General features: G+C 54.2%; 1 protein-coding gene across 2 annotated transcripts in view; it reads left to right on the plus strand.

Annotated features, from left to right (window-relative positions):
- Positions 1 to 19,698, plus strand: part of Lmx1b (LIM homeobox transcription factor 1 beta) — a 75,298-nt gene extending 55,600 nt beyond the window's left edge. Inside the window, exons 3-8 of one of the 2 annotated variants that reach the window (XM_005346016.2) lie at positions 15,115 to 15,347; positions 16,973 to 17,154; positions 17,321 to 17,398; positions 17,542 to 17,608; positions 19,059 to 19,223; positions 19,503 to 19,698. In XM_005346016.2, coding sequence (XP_005346073.1) covers positions 15,115 to 15,347; positions 16,973 to 17,154; positions 17,321 to 17,398; positions 17,542 to 17,608; positions 19,059 to 19,223; positions 19,503 to 19,660 — 883 coding nt within the window. In that variant the 3' untranslated portion in view covers positions 19,661 to 19,698. The remainder of the gene's footprint in view (positions 1 to 15,114; positions 15,348 to 16,972; positions 17,155 to 17,320; positions 17,399 to 17,541; positions 17,609 to 19,058; positions 19,224 to 19,502) is intronic. The other variant, XM_005346017.2, reaches the window with a different exon arrangement.
- Positions 19,699 to 25,681: the final 5,983 nt, after the last annotated feature.

Genomic DNA, 25,681 nt, shown 5'->3' on the forward strand with positions numbered 1-25,681 from the left:
TTCTTCTTCCTTCCTTCCTTCCTTCCTTCCTTTCTATCTATCTTCCTTTCTATCTTTCTATCTTTTTTTTTCTCATCGTGTGTGCAAGTGCCTGTGTACCTTCAAATGGCAAAAGAGGGCATTAGATAGTCTGAAGCTGGAATTCCATGCAATTGTGAGCCGCCTAACACAGGTGTCAGGAACCAAATTCTAGTCCTCTGCAAGGCCACCAAGCACTCTTAACCACTAAGCCACTCTCCAGCCCCTATCTTGCTGCTTATGTGGGGCCTCTGCTTTAGCTGTGGGGCTTGGCACAGGTGTAGTACCTCTGTGAGCCTTGATTTTCTTTCAGTAAAATAGAAGCCTTCTGCCATGGCGGGGGGGATAAACCCAGGCTCTGGGTAGGAGGTGCAAGTTGAGCTGAGCAGGTATAGAGCCAAGGTATACCAGGAGTCTTAACACTGCAGGAAGCATGCTTTCCCCAGGGGAAGTACATTGGGGAAAACTTGCAGAGTGCATGGGGAGCAGACAGAGGGAGAGAGGACATGCTGATGGCTGGACTTGGGCACTTGATGCACCAGACCTGGGACCAGCGGAGAGGTGGGAGGCAGCTCACCACTGAGGGTCAGACCTGGGAACTCTGGTGATGGACAGGTATAGTGGGAGGGAGCTTCCTGGGCCACTCAACTGGAGTGAATGGTAGCTGATAACACCATTACCTTGGAACCTCAACAGGAGGTGGTCAGGGAGCCATGAAGGAACAAGAAGGAGGCCTGGCAAGCCCCCAGGGTGTCTGAGATGGTCTCCCCCCCCCCCCGTTCCCATGCTCCAGGTGTCAGTGTCTGCTCTGAGAGCAGTTTAATGCTGCTTCTCTGCTCATGCTGAGTGACAGTGTTGAGCTGGACCAATCAGCTTAGCACTTGTGGCCAGAGAGCCCCAGTTCAGAACATTAGCATTATGAACTGTCGAACCTCTGGCACAAACCCAAGGGAGACTGCATGGAAATGCCGGTGTGTGTGTGTGTGTGTGTGTGTGTGTGTGTGTGTGTGTGTGTATGTGTGGTAGGGGTAGGAGCTGAGTAAACAGCACTGCCCTGTCCCCTCCGCGACTGTGGCCAGGTACACAGGCCTGTTTGGACAGCTGCCGTGTCTGTCTGTCTGTTTGGGAGATGTTAGCTGATAGATGGGGGTGGGCTGGCTGTTAACCCCTAGCTGCCTACCAGGGCTCCTTGCTTCCTGCCTCTGTCCAGGGGCCAAGGCAGCCGGTGGGTGGCCCTGACTGCCCCCACCCCAACTAAAGGTGAGGGGGGTCTCCAGGGTGCTGACAGCCTACCCTAGTTCAATCCCAAGCCTGGAACAGAGAAACATTAGTGACCAGGGCCAAGTGCTTCTCTTTCTATCCGAGCTCCCCTCTTGCCCCGCACTCCCTGGGGATAGTTCTCTGTGAAAGACACAGCCACTGCCGGGCTCCCTCAGCTCGACCTGGGGTAGAACAGAGAGAATGTGAACCAGGGTCAGAGCCCCTGAGAAACTGATCCAGACAGGGACAGAGCTTGGAACACTGTGGGGGAGTAGGCTTACCAGCATCTCCTCCTGGGTGTCTGTGGAGTCTACACTATGGGAGGAGCCTGCCCTGAGATGGCAGAGAGCCTACCTCCACCATCCTGCGTCCCATCCCAGCGTTGGCGGGGTCGGGACACCCTCCTTCCAGCCCCAAGCCCAGTGCATTTCCCACCTTCCCTCGCTCTCTCCCAAAGCTCTATCCCAAACCACCGTCTCCCACTTTCTCACCCCCAGCCAGACGCTGCTCAGCCTCCTGTGGGACTCCAACAGCAATTCTTCAAGGGCTCCAGCTAGGAGCCAGAGATCTTTTGAAAATGTAAATCTCTCAAGCCACTCCCCATTTAGAGCCCTTCAATGGCTTCCTATGGTTCTCGAGATCAAGACAAAATCCTTTAGATGGCCCGCAAGCCCTCCGCGGGATGCAGGTTAGGTAAATCCCAGTTTGAGCTGAGCCTACTGGGAAGGACCTGGCAGCTGGAAGTCAGTGCTTTAGGAAATTGTGTGTGTGTGTGTGTGTGTGTGTGTGTGAGAGAGAGAGAGAGAGAGAGAGAGAGAGAGAGAGAGAGAGAGAGAGAGAGAGAGAGCGCCAACCAGTCTTCTTTACAAAAGACGAAGCTTATGGTGGTGGTGGGGTGCATGGATCCCCACACCCATATGTTACCTATCTCATTCTCAGGAAGCAGACCCCAGCCAAGGCACAGGCTGCCTCTGGGAAGGCTACCTGGAGGCTAGGGATACGGTGGACGAGGCGGCAGCCCGCTTCCTTTGACCATTTCAGTGGTAAATCATGGGAGGCATTACCCAGGCAAACATTAGTGCAATTGTTTGGGAAGTCTGTAAAACCCGCCCATTGACTGGCTCCTGCTCTGCCTCGTTCCTCTGGTTCCATTTGTCCCCTCCCCTTCAGCTTTTCTTTCTAGGTCATGCTGGTGGTGCCTCTAATTCTTTGTACGCACTGCAGCCTTCCCCAGAATCTTCCTTCCGAACTTCAGGGGGAGGGGGTGGTGTCTCTGACCGCCTCTCCCCAGAGGGACTGGACTTGGAACTGTGGTGCCTGTCTTTGAATTTGCCTGTCCCACTTCTTGGTGGGCCATCCATCTGGGCAGAGCCCACTCATGCATCTTCTTACACAGCTGTTCCCAGGTGTGTGGGAGCCCCAACCTCGTGCCCGCACACAGTGCGGAATGGGGGGGGGGGAGGCCTAGGAATTCCATTCCACGGGCGTTCGGAAGGGCTTAGAAGGGTGAGAAAATTTTTGCCAGACTCTTTAAGTGGGAAGGTGTTCTTAGCAGAGAGCACTGCAAGGCGCCATGCCTGGGCACTGGGTCTCCATAGCAACCGGTCTGCCAAACTCTTGTCTCCCACGCCCAAACTGTGTGCCTTGGGCAAGTTACCTCCCTACTCTGTGCCTCAGTTTGCCCCTCAACAAAATGGGGGCGTTGGCAAAGACCTCTCTGAGTTGTTAGGGAGGAATCCCGGGATCCCATTCGAAAGCGTGCGCACGTACAGTCGGTGCTAAACGCTGGAGGGACTGCTGCGGGCGCAGGGAAAGGGTTAAAGCTAGGCGCTTTTTAATTGTCAAATGACTGCGGGCGATTAGCGCTGGCAGCTTCCTCAATAATCGCTCTTCTCTGTACCTGCTGGGAGCTTAATTAAAAAACAAAGAGGCTCAATTTAAAGGCCATTACTATGCTAATGTAGCCGGGCGGGCGGTGATTAAGCGGCTCACGCGGGCAGCGGGCGGCTGGGGCGGGGCGAGGGGCGATCAGTTACCCACTAAACGGGCCAACAGTAGAGGGGGGTCCCCAGGAGTGGCCTTGCAAGAGCGGCCTTGTATACCCTGCCCTGCAGGGGCACTAGGCTTCACCTGCCACGACCACCCCCAGCCTGCAGGAGCGAGGACCCGGCTTTTGAGAGGTCCAACCCTCCTGCCTCCAAGCCTGTAGAGTCTCTCTCAGCCAGCTCCCTCATGCACCCACCTCTCAGAATCCTGGGGCTCCTCTTCTGGACTTCTACTCACCAAGTATAATTACGTCCCCCCCCCAAGTCACCCCAAGGGCCACTCGCAGGCTCCCATTTCTCGAACTCTCCTCTCTGTCCTGTTCTCCCCCAACCACCTTCCCAACTCCTAGAAAAGTGTGGTGCTCCCTGCCTCGGGCATCCTGCGGCTGGCCCAGACTCACTGAGGAGGGGACCCTACCTTTCCAAAGATTATCCCGTGATCTGTTTGTTTGTTTTGGTAGGTTTTTTTGTTGTTTTTGGTTGGTTGGTTATTTTTGTTTGTTTGTTTGTTTTTGTTTGTTTCTCCGTGTAGCCCTGGCTGTGTAGACCAGGCTGGCCTGGAACTTAGGGATCCACCTGCCTCTGCCTCCCCGAAAGTTGGGATTAAAGGCTTGCATCACCTCCAGCCACAGATCCCGAGATCTGTGAACTGGGTTGGGGCAGGTTTCAACAGTGCCGGGGTTGGTAGGACCTTACGGATGCTTCACAAAGTGAGTTCAGATCAGAGAGGACCAGAAATGTGTACGGCAGCTGGAGGTTTGGACTGAGAGACCTTGTGCTGTCCATGACTATATCAGGGGGCACCTGGGGCAGAGTATCCGTACTCAGCACTATGTCTTAAGGCTCTTGGGCGAAACTCAGACGCATTCAGTAAGGGACCAGACTCTGAGACACAAGTCACGGGGATCAAGAGAAGGAGGTGCTGTCTGAGTCCCTGAAGGACAAGAAGGAGTACATAGACTCTGGGGACACCTTGAAGTCTGTCTTGACCCCATGTTTTGGTCCCTGGGTAGGCATGTTTTCATTGGCTGCTTGGTAAGATTTGTGAAAACAAACTGAAGTGATTGAGTTGGCAGGATTGAGAGATATCCTCCTGCTCCTAGCGGAGATTTACCTCAGTAAATAAAACGTCAGCATGAAGCCCAACTGCCGGCGGAGGCTGAGCAGGTGTAATGTGTGGTCACTGGCCATCAGCAAGGTGGACACAAACCCCACAGCAGAGCAAGCACTCTTAAAAAAAATTCTGTGAAAAAAAATCATTTATCTCAATAAAAATAATTTTAGTAAAATAAAAAAATGAAAGGGAAAAAGTTGTAAATTATTTAACTATACTAGAAAGAAAATTGATCAAAAAATTAAATTGCCTTAATGGAGTTTCTTCTAGAACATACTAGCTCAAAGGCAGTTTATCAGTGTTGATAGAACCCTAATTAAACTCTGCTACGGCTTATGTACAAAGAAGCCAAAACCTTTGGAGTTAGAATGGTAAACCACAGCACCAGTTTGGTCAATGCTCTGTCCCACAGTTGTGTCCTGGATCCCTCCTGCAGAGACCCCTTCCCTTGAATGCTGCTGTTCCTTTACCAAGAGAGCCCTGTGGCTGTGACCTGGATCCTATTTCCACTCAGTCCTTGTCGCCTGACACAGCCATTGGCCATGGTGTGCATCTGGCAAATGCTAACACTTGACATTGCAGTGTGAGGTTGGGACGGATGGGTAGGCAGTCTGTGGGTGAGTGGATGGCTGAGGCCATGCAGGTATGGAGGGAAGTAGATGGGTGGGCAGAGGTATGGGTAGGTGGTAGGTGGGTGAATGATGAGAAGAATGGACAGGGAGGTAGATGGATGGTAATAGAGGAATGTAGGGGTGGGTGACTAGATGGATGGGTTGGTGTGTGGATGGATAGATGATGGATGGGTGATCGCATGGATGGATACAGGAGTGGGTGATTGACTGGCTAGACTGATCTATGGATGGACTATTGATAAAGGGATGGTGGATGGATGGGAAGATGGATAAGTGAATAGGAGAGTGGATGGATGCATAGCTGGTTCGGGGACTGATAGGTGCATGTTTGTATTGTTGGACGGGACAAAAATATGTGCTTATCTTCAGGTTTTGAGTGTTGGGCCTTCAGCCTTGTTCTCTGACATTTCATTCTTACCAGCATGTTCCTAACTAATGCACTGTCTGCCTAGCCCTGCAAATGGCCTCTCTGGTCCTCCTGCTTTGCTTTCCAGCTGCTCCCTCCTGGGATGGCCCCCCTGCTTGTCTGTCTCTACGTGGAATTCAACCCTCAAGCCAACTCCCCACCACACACAAACATACACATTCCCTTAGTGGAACCCTATTCAATTTTTTAAAATGTGTGTGTGTGTGTGTGTGTGCGTGCGTGTGTACGTGCGTGCACGCGCGCACGCACCTGTGGAGGTCAGAAGACATCTTCAGGGAGTTGCTTCTCTCACCTTTTCTGAACTTCAGGGATTGAACTCAAGTCCTCAGTCTTGTGTAGCAAGCACCCTTACTCAATACGTTATCTTGTCTTTCCACCTCTGAAATATTTTTTAAGCATTTTTTTTTTGAGATAAGAACTTACTATCTGGAACCAGTACCACTATGTAGACATTGGCTTTGAACTTGGCAATCCTCAATTACAGATAAGGCCACCACCCCCAGCTCTGTCACCAACAAGTTTTCCTGCTGCCCAGCTCTGCCCTCCACCTAACTTTACCATAGTCCCACAGCCTTCCCTGGGCACATGATTCTGGACCCAGCCCTTTCTGGCCGTGGAGGAAGCCAAGACAAAGCTGGCAGCTCCACATCTTACGGTACGGGCTTTCTCATCTTCCACATGGACTGTGTGAACCACAGGTGTCCTCAGCACCTCCAGCTGAGGACAGCACCTGGACATAGACTCTGAGCTGACAGAGTGAGACAAAGTTATCACCAGGCGGGCAAGAGGAAGCCACAGAGAGCTTCTAGAACAGATCCCCCCTCCACCCCGCAAAGGGACCGGGGGGGCTGCAGCCTAATGCCTTCTCTAACACCATTCCCCTCTTTAGTATTGAGACTGGGTGTGCCTCTAGTCAGAGGAACGTGTTTAAAGGATGCTTGGGGTCTGGTCTGTAGGAAACTTCAATATATCATAGACTCTAAGACTTAAAGTGGAGTAGTAACAGTACTGGCTATTGGGCCCAATGATAGTGATGGTGGGGGCGGGAAGGAACCTGGGTCAGCTCCTGGGGCAGGCAGGGATGGGCAGCAGGAGGAAAGGAAGGAGCAGTCCAGGGCCTGGCACACAGCAGGTGCATAAACATGGTGAGTGACAGCAACCCTCTCTATGGAGTTTGGACTAACATCAAGCCATTGATTTTCTCACCTCTACCTCCCACGTGACGGAACTGCAAGCATGTGCTAACTCACCTGCCTTCATGTGGGGCTGGGGATCAAACCCAAGCCTTCTACGCCAGGCAAACCCTCTCCCACCCAAGCTATACTATTTCCGCAGGCCTAGATCAGAACCCATACTCTTCAAACCAACAAAGCCTCAGCCTGGTGCCCTCACACACTTGGTTGCCTTAGCTGGCTTCTCTGTGGTTTTTCTGCCTGGATCATCATCCTGGGAGCTGGACCACAGGGCTTCATGGGAAGGTGCTCAGAGGCGGAGTAGGGGCTCATCCACTTCCCCTCTGCCCTGAACTTTGTCTCTTCCTGGTGGCAAGAGGGCTCTTGTCTATCACCCAGGAGTGTCAGAGTAGTGTCCCACCCCAGTCCAAAATAAGTTTCACTAAAGAGGAAACATGGCACAAGCACATTCTGTAGAACTGCATGGGTGTGCACATGTGTATATCTGTGTATGTCTGTGCTCGTGTCCATACCTGTGTGTATGCGTGTGTTCCCATCTAAGCTTCTCCAGAGCTTTAGGTGGCTGTGCTGCCCCTGGGCATATCCTATCCAGATCTGAGGCCCCTTTCTCCCCTCCTTGCTATGCCTTGGCTTTCCTTTCTAATGCCCCCCCCCCACTTATTGAGAGGGTCAGGCCCACCCTTCCTTTGGCATCCTCTCCTTAGGAAGACGTCTGGGGGAGGGGCTACTTCAAGATGCTGACCGATGCTGACCTCACCTTGCCTAAGTCACTGGGCTGATGTCCCCAAGCCCGTTTCTGCTCCTCATCCATCAGAGCAACACAGTTGCCAAAGAAGGCCAGTTAAGATGCCAGCCCAGAGGGCCAAAAGGATGACTTAGTGGGTTAAGGTGCTTGCCACCAAGACTGAAGATCTGAGTTCAATTCCCAGAACCCACATGGTAGGAGGGGAGAACTGACACAGACAGCTGTGTACCCCCCCCCCACACCAAATAGATAAGCAAACAAATATAAATGTTTAAAAAGACTTTTAAGTGCTAACCTATTAGCTCAAAGCCTTCCCAGGTCACGTGATCAGCCCTGCCCCAGTTCTGCCTGCACTTGGGTCCCTTCCTTTTATTCACCTACTCCAGCCACAGTGCCCTGTGTCCTGACACAGGTCTGCACTCCAACCCCAGGGTCCCCGCAGTGGGCACCCCTCTCCTAGATGTCCCAGCTGCCTCTGACTGCCCTTTCTAAAGCTGCAGCCCTCCAGATGCCTCCTTTCTCCTGTGTCACTTTGTTGTCTCCTATGGTACATTGTGTGTGTGTGACGGTCTATCTGCTCGGATAGACACCACACTATTCTAACCTATGGAATGTCCCCGCAACTGTGAGAATGGGACCTGAGGGCCTTGGGTGGATGACTTGTCTGCTCCCAGCTCCATCCTCATTTCGTGCCTGGCATGGAGAAGGTGCCAGTGCCTTGGGATCCCAGAATGTGTGCCTGTTGGTATGATGACAATACCTAAGGCTCCAAGCTGGGCTGGTCTCAGCCTGCCTGTTGTTTGTGACCTCCAGCTCTGGCTGGGGCATTCCCACTGTGGCCCCAAGGTGGATCAAAGGGCTAAGAGAAGCCTGGGGCAACCCTCATGCAGGCTGGGCAGGCGGCAGGTCAGCAAGGCCCTGCCAAGCCCTGGCAGGCCAAGAGGTACCACACCCGCAGCCAGTGAACATGGCCAGCCACACAGCACATTCCAGCCGCCTGATTGACACGCACTCCGGGCCTGCCTGCGGCTCCTGCCGCATCAAAGCAGATGTTTGCAGCTGGTTTGAGTTGGATTCCATCAACGGGCCCCTTTTTGTCTCCAAATAAAAAACAGCTAAGTCCGGAATGATAAGGATGCACAGACTCACAGGGAGATGTCAGTAAGTCCCCGTGATGGGCTGGCTCCTGCAGTCCCTCCTACCTACTGTCCAGAGTCCTGTCCCCAGGCTCTGGGGGCCTGTCCCTCACCCCGTACCTATGCCACAGGGTGCCACAGCACACAACTGTAAGAACCCCATACCACAGGGAGCTCTTGCTATCTTCAGTCCCATCAGTGGAATCTGGAGATTGCCACCACCTGGGTGTGACCTAGAGAAGGCTATCACAGTTGCTAGGTTGGCCCCGGGGCACCTCTGTATTCTAACAGAGAGTCAGCTGTCAGGGGAGCTAGTAGGACAGCTCTGGGATTCAGAGCCCCTCCTGCCATCCCCCAGAACCACCTCCCTAAGCCCATGACATGTCCCCCCAGCAAGCCCCCAGCTGTCTTCCACATTTGGTCATCCCACTTTCCTGTGGTAAGCACAGCCTGGCAGATCACCTGCCACACTGTGACCATCTCTGTGGGACCAGGAAGTCTGGCTCTGTGCCAGGCATCCTCAGAGCCAGCTTCCAGAGTGTGGCTGGATGAAGCAAGGAAGGTGCTGGAGTGGGCACAGACAGCCACAAGCCATTAGCACCCATTCATGTGGTCTCTGTTGGGGAGAAGAATCCAGCAGTAGAGGCCAGGCTCTTTGGGGCTTAGCTAGGAAGTATCAGCCTCAGCCACTGTGACATTCTGACAGAAGCCTTGACAGAGACAGACAGACTCTTTTAAGTTGTGTTTTAGAGAGAACAAATCTGTGTCTTACCTGATGATGTTCTTAGAGCCCCTTAAAGAAACATAATTTTCTTTCTCAGCCAACCTGGCCGCCATCACATTTTCCACATTTCCAAAGTGGTTCATCCATTCAACAAAACACCAATAACCTCAGTGCTGGACCTGGAATTGAGTTAGACCCAGGGTCCATTCCTAGCTCAGAGGGGACATTGGACACACAGAAAACGGCTGAGACTGTGTATCAGGGAAGCCTTCACAGAGAAGGGGATGCGCAAAGCGGGGAGAGAGAAGGCAGACCTTGGAAGCAGATGGGAGTTATTGTGTTGGGGGCGGGCCGGGGGCAGATTAGAAACCATGGCAGCTAGAGGCTGCTGGCAGGCCAGGATGTGGCTTAGAGGGCCGTGATTTCATCTTGGGCTTTACCTTGAGATTATTCCGTGCTCTCAAGTGTTATGAAGCAAACTCAAGTCTGATTTGACTCAGCGAAGGACTGTGTCGGCTCTCCATCACGGTCACAGAACCCCTGGGGCCATCATCTTCTAAGAAGGGAAGATTTGTTTTGGATCATGAATTTAGAGGCTTTGGTCCATGATCATTTGACCTAGTGGCTTTGGGCCTCCAGCTGAACGGAGCATCATGGCAGTTTCCAGGACCCCTGTATCCCTTTCAAGGCCATACCCCAGGAACTACCTGCTAATAGTGCTACAGCTAACCTCATATGAGCTTTCGTGAGACATTTCCAAGCTAAAGCAAGGAAGGAAAATAAGTTTTTGGGCGTCTTCAGCCTTGTTTCCTTATCAACTGAGAAGTGGCAGTGTCCTCTGGGGAGATGTAGTGGTTAGAAGGACCAGGAGGCTAAGACTCGCCACTGAAACTGCCGAGTGAGGGCTGAAGGAGGTCCCACTGAGAGTCACGAGCACACACGTGGAATAAGAGTTATCCCCAGCACCCACAAACTGTGGGGTGCCCCAGTTGGACATGCTCTACAGTGAGGAGGAAAGGGAACTTCCATTCACCAAAAATGCTAAACCAGTACTGGGAATATTTTTTAGATTTATTTATTCTTATTTTATGTGCATTGGTGTTTTGCCATGGATGTCAGGTCACCTGGAACTGGAGTTACAGACAGTTATGAGCTGCCTTGCGGGTGCTGGGAATTGAACCTGGATCCTCTGGAGAGCAGTCAGTGCTCTTAACCACTGAGCCATTTCTCCAGGTCCAGCACTGGGACCCTTGAAGACCTAATAGCAGCAATCACAGTTCCCATTTACCTATCTAGTCAGGAGCCTTGCCACCACCCTTACCCCCACCCCCACATCAGCAACATCTATCTTTGTCCCCATTAAACACGTGGGGACACTGAGGCATAAGAGTATGCACTTAAACAAGGTTCCAGGGCCTGAGAGTGACAGAGTCAGGGTTCTGAGTGTGGCTTGTGCCACCTGGACTCTGGGTACTGGCTGAAGACATCTCTGAGAGGCCAGTGTTGTGTGCAGCTAAAGAACTGGGTTCCGTGCACTGCACAGTAGTTGCTGGCTAAGAAGTTAATCTGCCAGATTTGTGATCTACATTCAAACCCTCTGCAAAAAAGTCTGTGTTTTCAGACTTTTTTTTTAAAGCCTCTTATGAGTTTAATAAATTGTGCTTTAGATAAACCAAACCAGTTGCTGATGGAGATGGGTCTTCATATCCTGGGACTCTTTCAGAGAGGGAAGTCCTCATAACAGAATGTTTTACACAGTGATCAGTGAAAAAATGTGCATGTAGAGTGATGCTCTATTTGGTTTATATTTATTTTATTATTATTTTTAGAGTGGATCTCATGTATCCCGAACTGGCCTCAAAGTCACTATATAAAGTCAGGAATGACTTTAAACTTACTGGCCTACCTCCTGAGTGCGGGGATTACACGTGTATGTCACTTTTTCTGGCTTTATGCAACACTGGGAATCAAACCCAGCTTCCTGCATGTTCAGCAAACATGCTGAGATGTAGTCTCAGCCCTCAGTTTGGTTTGTAAAGAGTCCAGACCATTCATGGAGAGGAAGAATCATGAGGTGTAAAGTGGACTGGACGTCTAGGAAACTCATAGCTTTGTGGCAGGTGCATAGGCCCAGGAACCAGAGACAAGGCTGTCTGGACTCACAGGGTCAGAGCAATGCTGGGTGTGATCTTGGACAAGTGTCTATCCCTGACCTCCAGGTCTGTGAGGACCTAGAGAGATGATGCAGGTGGACGGCCACCAAGCCTGCTTGGTGCTCAGATCTGCCCTGTCTTTGAGTCAGGAGAGCAGGGGAACCCATTGGGGCAGATGAGAGCAGGAGGTACTAGCCAGAGCCCTGGGGGTTCTGCAAGGCATGCTGGGACTTGTGCACACAGCCAGGAACCTGCTACCAGAAATCATGGCGGCCCCAATAAGCATGGACCACAAGGCCCCCTGAACATGCCCGGTGCCAAGGGCCCTACAGGCACCTAATCTTCCCAGTTGCTCTGCACCTAGCTAGGACAGCCAAGCTAACACGTTTGGGGCCAGGTTGAGACAGGGTTTCTCTGTGGAGCACTGGCTGTCCTGGAACTCACTCTGCAGGTCTCTAACTCAGAGATCCGCCTGTCTCTGCCTCCCGAGTGCTGGGATTAAAGGTGTGCACCACTACAGCTGCCTGGCTTGTTTTCTGTTTTTAAGGTAGGGTCCCTTGTAGCCCAGGATAGCCCTGAACTCCACATAACCAGAGATGACCTGTGACTTTTACATTTATTTCGGTTGCTGTGTGTACGGGGGGGGGGGGCATATGTGCTAGAGCGTGCACACGGAGGCCTGCTCTCTCTTTCCTTCCACCTTTCTGTGTTGGAGGGGTTGAACTCTAAGTCCTACCCAGTGAACCTTCTCACTGGCCTCAACCTTGATCCTCCTGCCCCTCCATCCGCCAGTGCTGAGATTACAAGAGTTTACCACAAAGCCTGGTTTAACCCGGTGCCAGGGATGGAGCCCAGGTCTTCATGCATGCTGGGCAAGCCCTCTTCCAGCTGAGCTACACCCCCAGCCCAAATGCTCCTATGGAGGAGATGGAGAACCGGAGTCTCAGAGGTTCAATGTCTTGCCCAAAGTCACATAGCAAGGTGGGGATGGGGCTCGGGTATAGTGTGTGCACCTAGGACATGCAAAGCCCTGGGTTTGCACTTGAAGTTGTGGAGTCAAGGTGTGTGCCCCAGCCCTGTCTGCTTGTGATTTTAGCTCCTGCCTGCTGTACTGAGAGGCAGGCTTCAGCGTTGAGCCCCTTAAACACAAAGCAAGCTGAAACTGGGAGAGAGGAATTGCTCACGAGCTTCCCAGTGATGACAGTGTCCTGCCTGTGCCTGGGCTGCTTTCTCCTTGGCTCTCAGCGGCTTCTGGTTCCAGCCATGTGCCCATGGTGGAAGGACTGAGAGAGAGAAGGGATTTGGGGAGAGGAGGGAACCCCCGTATACATACACACGCACCCGAGTGTAGCCCTCGCTCTATCCCTGCACGATAGACAAAGCCGGCCCCGTAATTGGGAGTGAGTATTTCATACGTGCCCCCCGATGTTTTATTGGGTGGAGAGATGCTTGGAGACCGAAAGGATGGCACATTCCGTTTATAAAGTGCATGCCGTTTGTTTTATTTCCCAGGCTCTTGCAATCTAGATAACAGATGATGCCCTGAGCGGCTGTGCGGCCTGGAAACGGCTGCTGGAGCCTTTGGAGGGGTATTAATAATAGATTGTGTTGATAAGCTTGGAGAAAGTCGCAATCCACCCCCTGCTGCCAAGGCATTAGTGTGGCTGTTGAATGCTGGAGCGCCAGCTTGGTGGCACAGTCACTGAATGCAGGTCACCCCCCAGCACACACCCTACTTGCTGCTTCTCTGCAGCCTCAAAAGATGTGAGCATTGGAGCCCACGAGATGTGCCTGGGACCTGGGCCTGCCAAGCTGGCCAGGACCTGGCTGGTACCCATTTGTTCAGATCCCTGCAGCCCGTACTGAGCACCTTGGTCAGGTGCAGAGCAACCGAGGGGCCGGGAAGGAGACCGGGGCCCTGAACAAAATTACCCAGTCTGTGCCTTCCTTTCAAAGTACAGGCTGAGCTGGCTCTAGAGGGTTCCCACTTGCCTCGAGCACCTGTTCTGACCCTCAGTCCCACACCCGGACTTTGCATATCCATACCACAAATGTACACAGAGCCCCCCTGAGAACCTGGAAAAGGCCACAACCTGCTTTGAGGTATCCCCACTCCACTAGAGTTGAACCCTCTCGAAGACATACACGATGGCTTCCTGCTGACTCAGATGCTCAGTGCTGTCAGATCCTCAGGATTGTCTTCTGTCCCCATTTTGCAGCAGAGCAACCTCAGGCAGTCAGGAAGTTCAGAGGCAGGCAGGGGAGGCCGTGTGCCTTAGAATAGGGCAGCATCAGAGAAGGCTTCCCAGAGGAGTCATTGGAGCTGGGTGTTGCAGGTTAAATAGGAGTCTGCCAGACAGAATAGAGGTGGGTATGAGGGTTGCCCCCAGGCTGAGTGCTCTGGCCAGTGCCAGGGAAGCAACAGAACAGGAGGAATCTCTGTCCACTGCCACACAGCATTTTGTCGTGGGCGGTGCTGATGGCAGCCCCGGGAAGGGAGGCAGGGCTGGAGCCTGGTGTTTACGGCTGTCCCTGCTCCAGAACCGATTAGCAGAGAATTGCAGCTGTAATCTGTGCCCGTGATGGCGGGCCATAAAGAGGGATGGGATGTGCGGTGCTCCCAAGGTGGCGCCCGCAGACGTGGCCCGGGGATGCGGGGAATGAAAAATGGTTTTAATTCCCTCCCAGCAGCAATAATTTGATTCTTCATAAATTTTTCCATCAAAGTGTTGTTGAGGCTGGGTTCCCACAGAGCAGGCACGTGACAGGGGGAGAGTGTGGGAGGAGTGGTCAGCAGACCAGCAGGACCCTCCAGCCCAAACCAGGCAGGGCCATGGAGACCCATCCGGGCGGGCGGGCCCTTGGATGGATGGGCGACAGAGCCCGCCGGGACCAACGCCTGCATCAGCCCACACTGGGAGCTGTTTGTCATATCACATGCACTCTGAGCAAGAGGAACTCGAGTCTGCTCTTCCTTTTCCTCATCCCTAAAATGGGGCCGGGTCTCTCTGGTTTCAAGGGCCATCGCGATCAGGTGACATGCATGTGCAACATGCTGAGTACGGCCGCTACCCCTGCTTCGGCAAACTGTGCCCATGCTGAAATGAAGGGACAAGAAGGTGGCACCAAGCCAAGGGGCAGGGACAAAACATGCCCAGTGGCTGCTGCGAGTGTACTCTGGAGACCCCATGGCTGTCCTGAGGGATTACAGGGAGCCAAGGGTGGTGAGGTGGGGTGTTCTTCTAAGGGCACGAGGGAGCTATGGAAGACTGGGTCAGGAAAGAATGAGCTTTGGAATGCGTTCCAAAGAGCCTCCTGGGTCCTGTGTTGGGCACAGACGAGGGAAGGTGAAAGCTTTAAGGATTGGGAGCCCAGGGTGCGGAGAAGGGTCCAGGCTGGAGGGCAGGGCAAAATGGAATTGTTTGACTATGGGAGTGAAGGAGGCTAGTGGTCAGGGGGTGAGGCGGACCCTGAACACTGCCCTCTAGTGGCCTTCATGACTGAGCGGGAAGACTCAGAAGCATAGCTGACCGGTGCCCGTGGTTCAGAAGAGGAGGGCGTGTCCCCGCCCCCTCCCTCCCCCCCCATCTGCCTGAGTGGCAGAGAGAGATGCCCAGGGCTAGACAGACTCTCTCAGCCCAGCCTGTGCCTCCTCCATGCCCTGCAGGCTCTTCGCGGCGAAATGCAGCGGCTGCATGGAGAAGATCGCACCTACTGAATTCGTGATGCGGGCGCTCGAGTGCGTGTACCACCTGGGCTGCTTCTGCTGCTGTGTGTGCGAGAGGCAGCTGCGCAAGGGTGATGAATTCGTGCTCAAGGAGGGCCAGCTGCTGTGCAAGGGTGACTATGAGAAGGAGAAGGATCTTCTCAGCTCCGTGAGCCCTGACGAGTCAGACTCTGGTGAGCCTGGGCTGGGGCAGCTGCAGAACATGGTTCAGTGGGATGCTGGAGAGGGGCTTCTGAGCTCCACAGACCTGCACCCCCACACATGTCCAGCCAGCACTGAGGTGCCACATCCATCCCTGCATACCACCCAAGTACTTATCTGGGTGCCAACGCCAGGGCACACACACTTGTATGCCTATCTGACCACGCATGTACCCAATGCGATAGAGACACCATCCCATGTGCCCATATGTGGGGACATGTGCTCACACACCCAAGTATGCAAAGCTTCACCCTAGGCACACACACACATGCATGTACATGTTTCATATCTCTGAAGCTAACCAGCACACTCAGGCTGCACATACATGTTTATATAAACACTCATATGCACTGTGCGTGCAGACATTTGCTCTCTGGCAAGGGCTGAAATCCAGCTGGCACCCTGTCACTCCTGATAACTGGCCTGTCCTTTGAGGCACCCTAAACCCACAGGGATGGCTTCTGCCCATGTGGAGAGTATCTGCCCTTGCCAGGGTCCCAATGTTTGGGCCTCAGTGTGGCAGAGTCCTCATGTATCTGCTGCTGGCCATCCCTGGACAAGACACTGTGACAGCATCCCTGTGGCCACCTGCACTCCCACGGAAGGGAAGGGCACTGGGCAAGCTTACAGATGTGCTAGAAAGGATTGCAGTGCTCCGTGGGGCTCACCTCCAATGAAGGTGGAACTAGGGAGGGAATAGGTTCCAGTGAGGGGTGTTGGAAGCTGATGGTTGTTAGGAAGTTCGGCCATGTACCTGACTCTCTAAGGCCCCAAACTCTGGGGTCATGGAAGCGGTATGTGTGTTGCTGGGTGTACATACATGTTTTTTCATGCCACATGTGTCTTGGCATGTATGTGTCCCTGCCTGTGGGTACAGGCCTCTGTGGGCCCATGATTATAAATGTCTCTAAGCAGCACATATGTGGGTCTCTGTGTCAAGATGCAGGTGTGTGTAACCACCAGTGAGCACACTGTACATGTGTGCACATGCTTGCACATCGTGGTTCTAAGTCCTCCTGTGAGGATGCCTGGCCCCTGTGTCTTTGTCAGTTGTTAGTCCCTGAAAGTCTCGATAAAGAAGGCTCCTGATATCCTTCTCTTTTCACCCTGGTCCCCAGCTGACACATGACCCTCAGAGGCCAACAGAAGGTGGGTTTCAAATATGATGAGTTGGGGAAGCCAGGGCCAGCCTGAGCCATAGTTGCAACATGCCTGTACAGGAGGCTGCTGGCCTTCAGAGACATGTAGGAGCAGATCTGCCCTTGTGTGTGAGCACCAGCATTCTGCTCACACTCTAGTGTGTCTTCCTGAGGCACCTGGGTCCTGGTCCCCACAGGGGCCTGATTCACTGTCTCCCTGAGCCCATGGGCACCTGCGCTTTGGACACCATAGGAAAACCTGTGGTCAGCAGTTAGACCAGGCTGAGCCCAGAATGAGGGAGTGAGGAGTATGTATTAGGGTTATGGGACGTGCAGGGAGCAGAAGATGAAGGCCCAGCAAAGACGGACAACTTTATCCTGGGGTCATTAAGTGGTGAAGGAATTCTCACCAAAAGGTTCAAAGCTCTGACTGACGGGTTGGATTCTGTATTCCACAGTGAAGAGCGAGGACGAAGATGGAGACATGAAGCCGGCAAAGGGGCAGGGCAGCCAGAGTAAGGGCAGTGGAGATGACGGGAAGGACCCCAGAAGACCCAAACGGCCCCGGACTATCCTCACCACACAGCAGCGGAGAGCCTTCAAGGCCTCTTTTGAGGTCTCCTCCAAGCCCTGTCGGAAGGTGAGGAGTTCTGAAGCCCACATCTCTCTTTTGCTTATTGTGGGTCTAGCTCCTCCTCTCCGACCCACTGCTATCGCTGGGGACAGGAGTGTCCCTCCATCCCTACACCTCCCAGCTGCCATCGACACCGACACCGACCTGACCTGTCTCCTTCTCTCTGGGTCAGGTCCGAGAGACGCTGGCAGCAGAGACAGGCCTCAGCGTGCGTGTGGTCCAGGTCTGGTTTCAGAACCAAAGAGCAAAGGTGAGAGGTCCCTGCTACTCCAGTGCTCTAGGGCACACCTGGGAATGGGGATGGGCAGGATGAGTCCTGTCGAGGTAAGGGACATAAAGGAAGTCTGGCATGCAGACTGAGACTGAGGAGGTGCCTGGCTTGTCTCCCTGCAGATGAAGAAGCTGGCCCGGCGGCACCAGCAACAGCAGGAACAGCAGAACTCCCAGCGGCTGGGCCAAGGTGAGCCCCAGGGACATGGGGAGCAGAGGTTGCAATGGAAGGGTTGTCAGGGCATCTACTATGCAAATCACTGCTATCCTCTTGTGCTCAGCATGGCGAGGCTCTTTCCCCATATCCGACCCACCCTGGTAGATAGCTCTTATCCCTCCACACTCATCGACTCCCTCCAGGCCAGGACTGACAGGATACCTCATGAGGAAACTCTGGGGCTATCCAGGGACCTTCTGGGATCACAAGGGACAAAGGTGCCTGTACACAGGGCTCCAACCTGCACTGTTAGCAGTGACATGCTTGCTGCTCACTCATTCTGTGAGAGCGCCTCCAGAAAATCGGGGGGGCGGGTATGGGGAAGCCCATGGTGAGTTGCCACTAGCAGTAAAGAGCCAGTCAGTCCATAGAGCAGAAAGTGGGTCATTCAGAAGTCTGTTTCGTACCAATGGCTTGGGCCAGGGATGGTCTCCATGGCTACACAGAGACATAGAGACTTTGACGTTATGGAGGGAGGGAAGGAGGTGCAGAGAGCTCCAGAGACCACCACTGTGGTGGAGCAGACAGGGGAGCAGGTGGCCCTAGGAAGATGCTAGGCACCCTCAGACAGGCGAGACCCTAGCCTGGGCTTGGAGACCTACCAACAAGGTTCCAAAACCTCACATCCCTTGTTTCCCTAGAGGCCCCTAAGGCCAGTCTTCTGCCTCCAGCCGCCAGGATCCCTGTCCTTGTTGTTGAAGAACAGCGTCCCTTGTTCTCCAGTGTCCCCTACTCCCTCCTAGATGCCACCAGAATCCTCCCCACTCTCTCTCCAGAGTCCATTTGGTTCTACCTCCCTGCCCGTGGTCCGTCTGATCCCCGCCTTTCCCTCTGTTCTGTCACCATCTGGGGAGTGGTTGCCACCCACCCATTTTTCCCCCTCTGAGTATTGTTTACAGGGCCCCCAGGACCTCCCCCACTTCCTGTTCCCTTGAACAGACCCAGCCCCCCAACATTTCTCCACAGCACCTTCCTTGCTTCAGACAGCCCCAGAGGGAAGCCTGCTGCATCCCATCCTAAAGCAGCCTGACCAACCATCTTTCCAGTTCCACTGGGGAGACCATCCCCTCCCCAGCCTGCCATATCCCTTCCTGGTGGTTCTTTAGGTTCTTCTGGGGTGAGGACTTTTCCCAAGAAGCCTTCCTGGGCTTGAGTTCTATCTTAGTGCGCCTGCACGGTGAACCATGGGACATGGCTACTGCCAGCATAGTCTGCCACCTCTCCAGTCCGTGCTCCTGTAGCTGGAGCAGGTAGAAGACAGAATCATGGAAAGTCTTTCGGGGGAGGGACCCAGAGAGGGACCCAGAGAGGGAAGGTAGAAGGTGCATCTAGAATGAGAGTCCCAGGGCTCTGGGGAGCGTCTGAAGGGACTACCAGGACAGGGCAGGCGGGACCAGCTGGTGACGGCATTCATTGTCCTCAGAGGTCCTGTCAAGTCGCATGGAGGGCATGATGGCCTCCTACACGCCGCTGGCACCCCCGCAGCAACAGATCGTGGCCATGGAACAGAGCCCCTACGGAAGCAGCGACCCCTTCCAGCAGGGCCTCACGCCGCCCCAAATGCCAGGTGACCACATGAACCCCTATGGTAAGCTGCCCCACCCGCATCCGCCCCAGCTTGCTTTCTGTCCTTGCCTAGCCGGGCAGACAGAGTCTATGACTGACAGTTCTTGCTGCCCACAGCTGAGGGCTCAGGGCCCAGGGCAGTCCAACCAACATTGCCAGCATGCCTGCTCCGGATGGGAAGGGCCTAGCCCCAGCCCGCTGGCCTACCCATAACCCCTGGCCATGGAGCCTGCGGGGCTGCCAGGAAACCCTGATGCCGTGGCCCACACCCAGGTCCTGACGTCTCTTCTGCACCCCACAGGGAACGACTCCATCTTCCACGATATCGATAGCGATACCTCCCTCACCAGCCTCAGCGACTGCTTCCTTGGTTCCTCTGACGTGGGCTCCCTGCAGGCCCGTGTGGGGAACCCCATCGACCGGCTCTATTCCATGCAGAGCTCCTACTTTGCCTCCTGAGAGCCAGCTGGGCCGCATGGACGCTTGGGCCTGGGCCTAGGGTGGGACCACAGGCCTCTGCAGCCAGCCGGCCCCCCAGCCCGCCACCCGCTCAGACTCTACAGACAGCCATACGGTGCCCTCCCCTCGGCCAGCCGGACCTGGCTCAAGTGCCCGCTGGGCACAGCCAGACAGGCAGATGGGTGCAGCCTGGGCAGGGACTGTGTCCTGCCCACGGAGACCTTGTGACTCCTGGGGACCCAGAGCTCTTGGACAGCCACTCGCCTCCCAGCTCTTTGACTCCATCACCTCCTTTCCCTACCCCACCTCTTTTTTTTGGGAAACTTTTATTTGTTCTATTTTTTTTTTTAACATTCTGTTTCCAGCCAACCTCTATTGTCCCTGCAAGGCCAGCCCTGGGACAGTGCCTGGTACCCGAGAAACAGATATACGGGTGTCCTGCGCAGGTGACCATTTGCGCTTCTGGTCAGCGCAGGGGATGGTTTCTGGGTCCTAGGAGACCCAGGGTCCCAGTCCCCGGCCCTAGGCTGGGGCAGAGGAGAGGAGGAACCAAGCAGGGGCAACAGGTTCTTTGGCCCTGGTTAAACTAGGAGTCACAAGCAAGCAGACTGATGTGGACAGAGCCCAGAGGGACCCAAAGGGACAGAGATGAACATGTCCAGGCACACACATCTGTAGGCACACCTGTGAACATATGCGTATACACCTGGGTGCGCACACACACGCGTAGAAAAGGTGACTCCCACTCTGCAGCCTGGGGGCAGTGAGGTCAGCGGACAGGGCCGCCTCTGAGAGCAACTGGAGAGAAAGAAGGAGGAGGCTTTGGGTGTGAGCAGGTAAGCCTGGTGCATCCCAGGCTCTGTATGGATCAGGACTTCCAGGATAGAAGGGCATCACAGAGTCCCAGGCCAGAGATGGACCCCACAGAAGCAGGCAGAAGCAGGCCGCAGCAGAGGATTCAGATGCCAAGGACCTCAAGAGTCTAACCCGCATTGACCCTGGGCCCTTGTTCTTTGACAGGACCAGCTGCCCTTCTGTGACCCCTCCTGACCCTTAGTCTCCTCTTCTTAGCTGAGGCTGGATGCTGGCAGGGCTCCTGCCTCCTGTGCAGATGTGGGACTGTGTGACCCAGCTTCCCTCCTGATGTTAGCCAGCTCACATCGACCGGGCCTGTCTCCTCCCCGCTCCTGCACCTCTGCTAAGATCTGAGATCCAGCAGGTGGTTTAGGTCTCCTTTGGAAGTCCACCCTTGCTCTGTGATGAGTCTTTGGGCCTCACACAGGCACTGACAAGCCACAACCCCTCAATACGCTGTGACACTGATTGCTCAGAGCCCATGAAGACCATGGACTGTACCTAGTTGCCTTTCCTTCCATTGGCTCAGCAAGCTTGGGGCATTACTCTGAGCCGGGTGAGAGGTCAGCCCTGAGGGGCTCCCCGCAGTGCCCTGCATGGTATGTAGCCCACCAGTGCTTTAGCCTCTGTGTCACCCCAGCCCCATGTCTCCTGGACTCTTGCTGCCCAAAGCAGAAGCAATAGTGGATCTCTCCTTGGCAACCTCCACTGGCCCCCGACAGGCCTGAGCCAGAAAGCCAGGATTTTGTCTCTCATCTAATGCTGAATTCTAACCTCCCAACACACACACCCTGATGTCTGCTGAGCTCTAGCCGTGGGCACATAACGATGAGTCTCTCTCTCTCTCATTCTCTCTCTCTCTCTCTCTCTCTCTCTCTCTCTCTCTCTCTCTCTCTCTCATTCTCTCTCTCTCCATTTTGGGCACCTGGGTCTGGCTGGTTAAGTTGTGTGGATTTATTCTCAGACCCCCTTAACCCACTCAGATGCCACAAGATGGAGTCAACAGGGAAGAGCAGCTGCCACCATAGCCCTCCTGTGTCCCTCTTTTGTTAAGGAGAGCATCACTACCCTCCATTCTGAAGTTATGGTCCTAAGCCAGTCGCTTTCCTGGGATTCACCCTCCCCCCCCCCCCGGCACAGGCTCCTGGCTGAATTGCACAGGGAATACTTGAGGTGGACCCAGGGTGGATACCAGCTCCTGGGAGGTCCGGCCTGCTGCTCTTAACCATGTTTTAAGTTGGGAGACACAACAGCAATAGGCTGTGTAGGTCATCCCTTCTGCAGCAGCTAGGGAACCTGAGACAGGAGAGGGGCAGGGCTGTGATCAGGCCTCACAGCTGGTAATGCCAGAACTGCAGCCTGGAAAAGGAGAGTAGGCTTGCCCTCATCTTCTTATCTCTTAACTAGCCCCACCGGGGACCAGCGTGCCTCACACCTGCTGGCCCCTAAGCATCTTCCCTTCCTGGAAAAGGAGAGTAGGCTTGTCCCCATCTTCTTATCTCTTGAGTAGCCCCACCAGGGACCAGTGTGCCTCACACCTGCTGCTCCCTAAGCATCCTCCCTTGCTGCTCTGGGCCTCCAGACTCCAAGTCCAGCCCTGCCCACTGCTATCCCCAGGCAGAAGATGTTATCAGGACACTCCTTAAAGTCACCAGAGGAGGTGCCTCAGCCATCACACCGGAGATGCCCTGGCAGCTGTTCTCAGGATTCCTTCATCATGGCTGTGCCCTCCTGAGACGCAGGAGCCTATGCCAGCCCTGAACTGTTCTGTGGGCAAAGGCAGCCTTTGCCCCAGTCCTGTCCAGGTCTTGTTAGCAACCCCCCTCAGACTAGGGAGTTGAGGGCGACAGAAATGGTGAGGGGCTGGGAGAATTAGCCTGCAGCCTGAAGGAACAGAGGAATGTGGGAGGCAGAAAGTGAGAGATGGGTAGGGTTAGCTCAAAGAAAACCAACTCCCACCTCCTGCCTAGGGATGTGGCGTGTTGAGGCTCAGGCAGAGGAAGGAACCTTCCCAGGTGTCACACAGGAGTTACAAGTACCCAGGCTTTGTTCCAGTCACGGCCCTATTTATGGATTCATTCCACGAAGCTTCCCAATACTCTGCTGCCCTCAGAGACTCGCAGGAGGCCGCACACAGGCTCCACACTAGGTGTGAAGGTCCCTCGGGGTGGCACAGGCAGCCTGCTGTCGTGGAGGCTTCCTGGAGGGGGTGCAGACTGGGAGGAACGCCACGATAGAGTAGCCCCAGCCGAAAGACAGCCTCTCCTCCTTTAGGGACATCCCTTTGAAGTGAGGTCACCTCTCCAGTCTACCTGGACATCCCCCTGCTCAGTCAGGGAACATGGGGGAAGATGGACTCAGAGCTCTGGGCCCCCCTAGGGCCAGGGGGATGCTGCAGCCCAGGGCTGACTGCTGTGGGGAAGGGCCGCCACACTCACACACATACATGCACACACTCACACCTGACACAAGGAGGCTTACACGTGGCCTGGAGCAGGGAAGCAGGAAGGACCCTTCAGACCCTTGATGGGGCAGTTGCCCATGGTCTCGGGACTACCGCCCACTCTGGGGTCCCGCTGAAGGGAGTACGTTGTAGCTGGGCTGGGGCCAGGTCTCTCATCCTATTCTGTTTACCTTGTACAGACTGCCTGCCTGCCATCCCCACATACATTTTATTTAATAACTTGTCATTGTTAAATTATTTATTAGCGTTACCACATCACCACCCCCGCCTTCCACTCACCTGCCTCTTCCCACAAAAGCAGAAAATGGAAACAACAAGAAAAAGATGAGATGTTGGTATATTTGTAAATAAACGACCAGTACACGCCTGTGTGGCCTCTCCTTGGGGGATGGGAGCTGGGTCTAAGAGGGGCCTGCCTATGACACTGCTGGACTTCCCAGTGGCTTCCAGGAGCACCGAGTCATGGACACCTGCATGGGGGGGGGGGACCCTGGTCTCGCCCAACTCCACCTCCTGATTCCCTTCCCCCTCTCTCCTTGTGCCGCCTCAGTCCCTTGCCATCTCCAGCCTTGAGCCCAACACAGCCAGCCACCACCGTTCTCCCTGTCCAGTTACCCAGCATTCACTCACCCCAGCCCTTCATTCAGCCAGATGGGGAAGCAGGCAAATGACGGTCACCCCCAAGGATGTAGAAAGCCTAGCACAGTGCCGGTGAGGAACACTGGAGCCCTGGCCAGGGCCACCTGTCTCATGACAGTGAGGATCAGGGAAGTCCTCCTGAAGAAGCCGTTCAGCCGAGATCTAGTTACCTAGTTGGACAGGGAGCTGGGTAAGAGGGGTGTCTGGGCGTGGTCCAGGTTTACACACCTTGGAGAAGGCAGAACCTGAGAGTCCTAACCAGAAAGGGAGCCAAGGCTGGGGACCGGGGAAAGAACGCTGCTGAGCAGAAAAGATACAGGATTGACCTAGGAGAAATGAATGGGGACAGAAGGTCAGCTGTGCCACTGAGGAGAGAAATGACAGCAACTTAGACCAGAGTGGTACCTGTGGAGAGCAAGAAAATCCAGACCCTCAAAGTGTGCAGGTGACAGTTAGGTTTCTGGTCATTGCTACTGGGGTACAAGAGGAGAAGATGGAATGGGGGTGTCTTTGGGCTGAGACATGTGAGCAAAAAGCATGCCAGGAATGCCCCCAAATGGGACAACATGGACCACAGCTGGCCATGTGTGGGTTCTCTTCACTGAGGTATAGATGGGCAGTTTGGCCAGGGAGCAGAGTTCAGCAAATGAAGTGGCTCCGGTGGCTGTCAGGGCCACCTGAGATTCACCATAGAGATCTTACTCTGCCAGTGAGCACCAGCGCCCCCTAGAGGCCTACTCCTCCACAGCCTCTGCTAAGCGGGATATTTGGGTAATTCTGATAGCTAAGCACCTCCAGAGATTCCATTTCCTCATTTGTAACCCCAACAACCCTGAAAGGCAGGATCCCAGACTTCAGAGGGGAAATTGAGGCTCAATGGAGAAGGTGACAGCTCATTATGACAACGTTAACATGGGGACAAAACCAAGATTGTAGCTTTGACCGCAAACGTTTCAGCCTCACCACCCCCTCCCCCACCCCAGCTGCTCCTACCAGGCCCTCTGTTCCCAACCTTAGGATCTGATCCTCCAAGGCCAGACCAGATACCTGGAAACAAGGTAATTCTCCTACTCACAGAGACTCAGAAAATCTAAGTCACATGGCCCAAACTGTGCAGCTGGGAGACAGGACTACACAGAGCCTTGGTGGCCAAGCTCTAAGCTGGAACTGAGGGGCAGGTGGTGGGGAGGAATTCCATGTTCCACTCAAGAGCAGTGGGCTGCCAACTCTCTAGCCTACAGCAATGTCTAAGATCCTGTCACTAAAAAATGTGGGGCTGGGGGCTGGGCTAATCCACTGATCCCTTGCCACCTGCCTGTCACCTCCCCCCTCACCCAGTTCAGGTGAAGGCATGGACTAGCGGGTGAGAGAGGAAGGATTCCCTTCCTCAAAGTCCCCAGTCCTGGAGGCTGATGGCTTCTCAGTGTCCCCAGACTATGCCAGGCAGACTTGCCCCCAAGACACTGCTTTGAGTTCTAATCCAACCTCCACACTTGGCTGGAGGTAGAGAACAGGGCCTGGGGTGCCCATCCCCATTTTCTCTTTCTTCCACAGCCCAGCTCTCCTGGGTCAAGCATGAACAGCTAGTTACTCGAAAGACATAATGGCTCAATGTGGGGAGGGTTCACCACAGTGCTGGGACTCCAGGGACATCTCCCAGAAGAAGAAGTGCTTGGCTTGAGCATCCCAAAGTGCTCAGAGTAGAATGACATTTGGGAAGAGGGAAATTGAGGCTGTCACAGGAGCCACAAAAGGCATGGAGGTAAGGCACACCCCACTTGTACTTTGAGTCTGAAGGTCAAACATGGAGAAGGGAGATCCTGAGGGCACCTTTGTCCACACAGGGCATGCCAGAGTCAGGCGGGAGAAGAGGGACAATTGACATGCCCCAGGCTCCAGACCAGCAGGGTTCAAGTCAGCACACTGTGAATTGCTGTATAATACAAAGAAACATTTGTGTTCTTGAATGGACACGAAGATGAAGGAAGAAGAAGAAGAAGAAGAAGAAGAAGAAGAAGAAGAAGAAGAAGAAGAAGAAGAAGAAGAAGAAGAAGAAGAAGAAG

This window comes from Microtus ochrogaster, chromosome 4, assembly GCF_000317375.1.
Source record: "Microtus ochrogaster isolate Prairie Vole_2 chromosome 4, MicOch1.0, whole genome shotgun sequence".
In the NCBI taxonomy this organism is placed as follows: Eukaryota; Metazoa; Chordata; class Mammalia; order Rodentia; family Cricetidae; genus Microtus; species Microtus ochrogaster.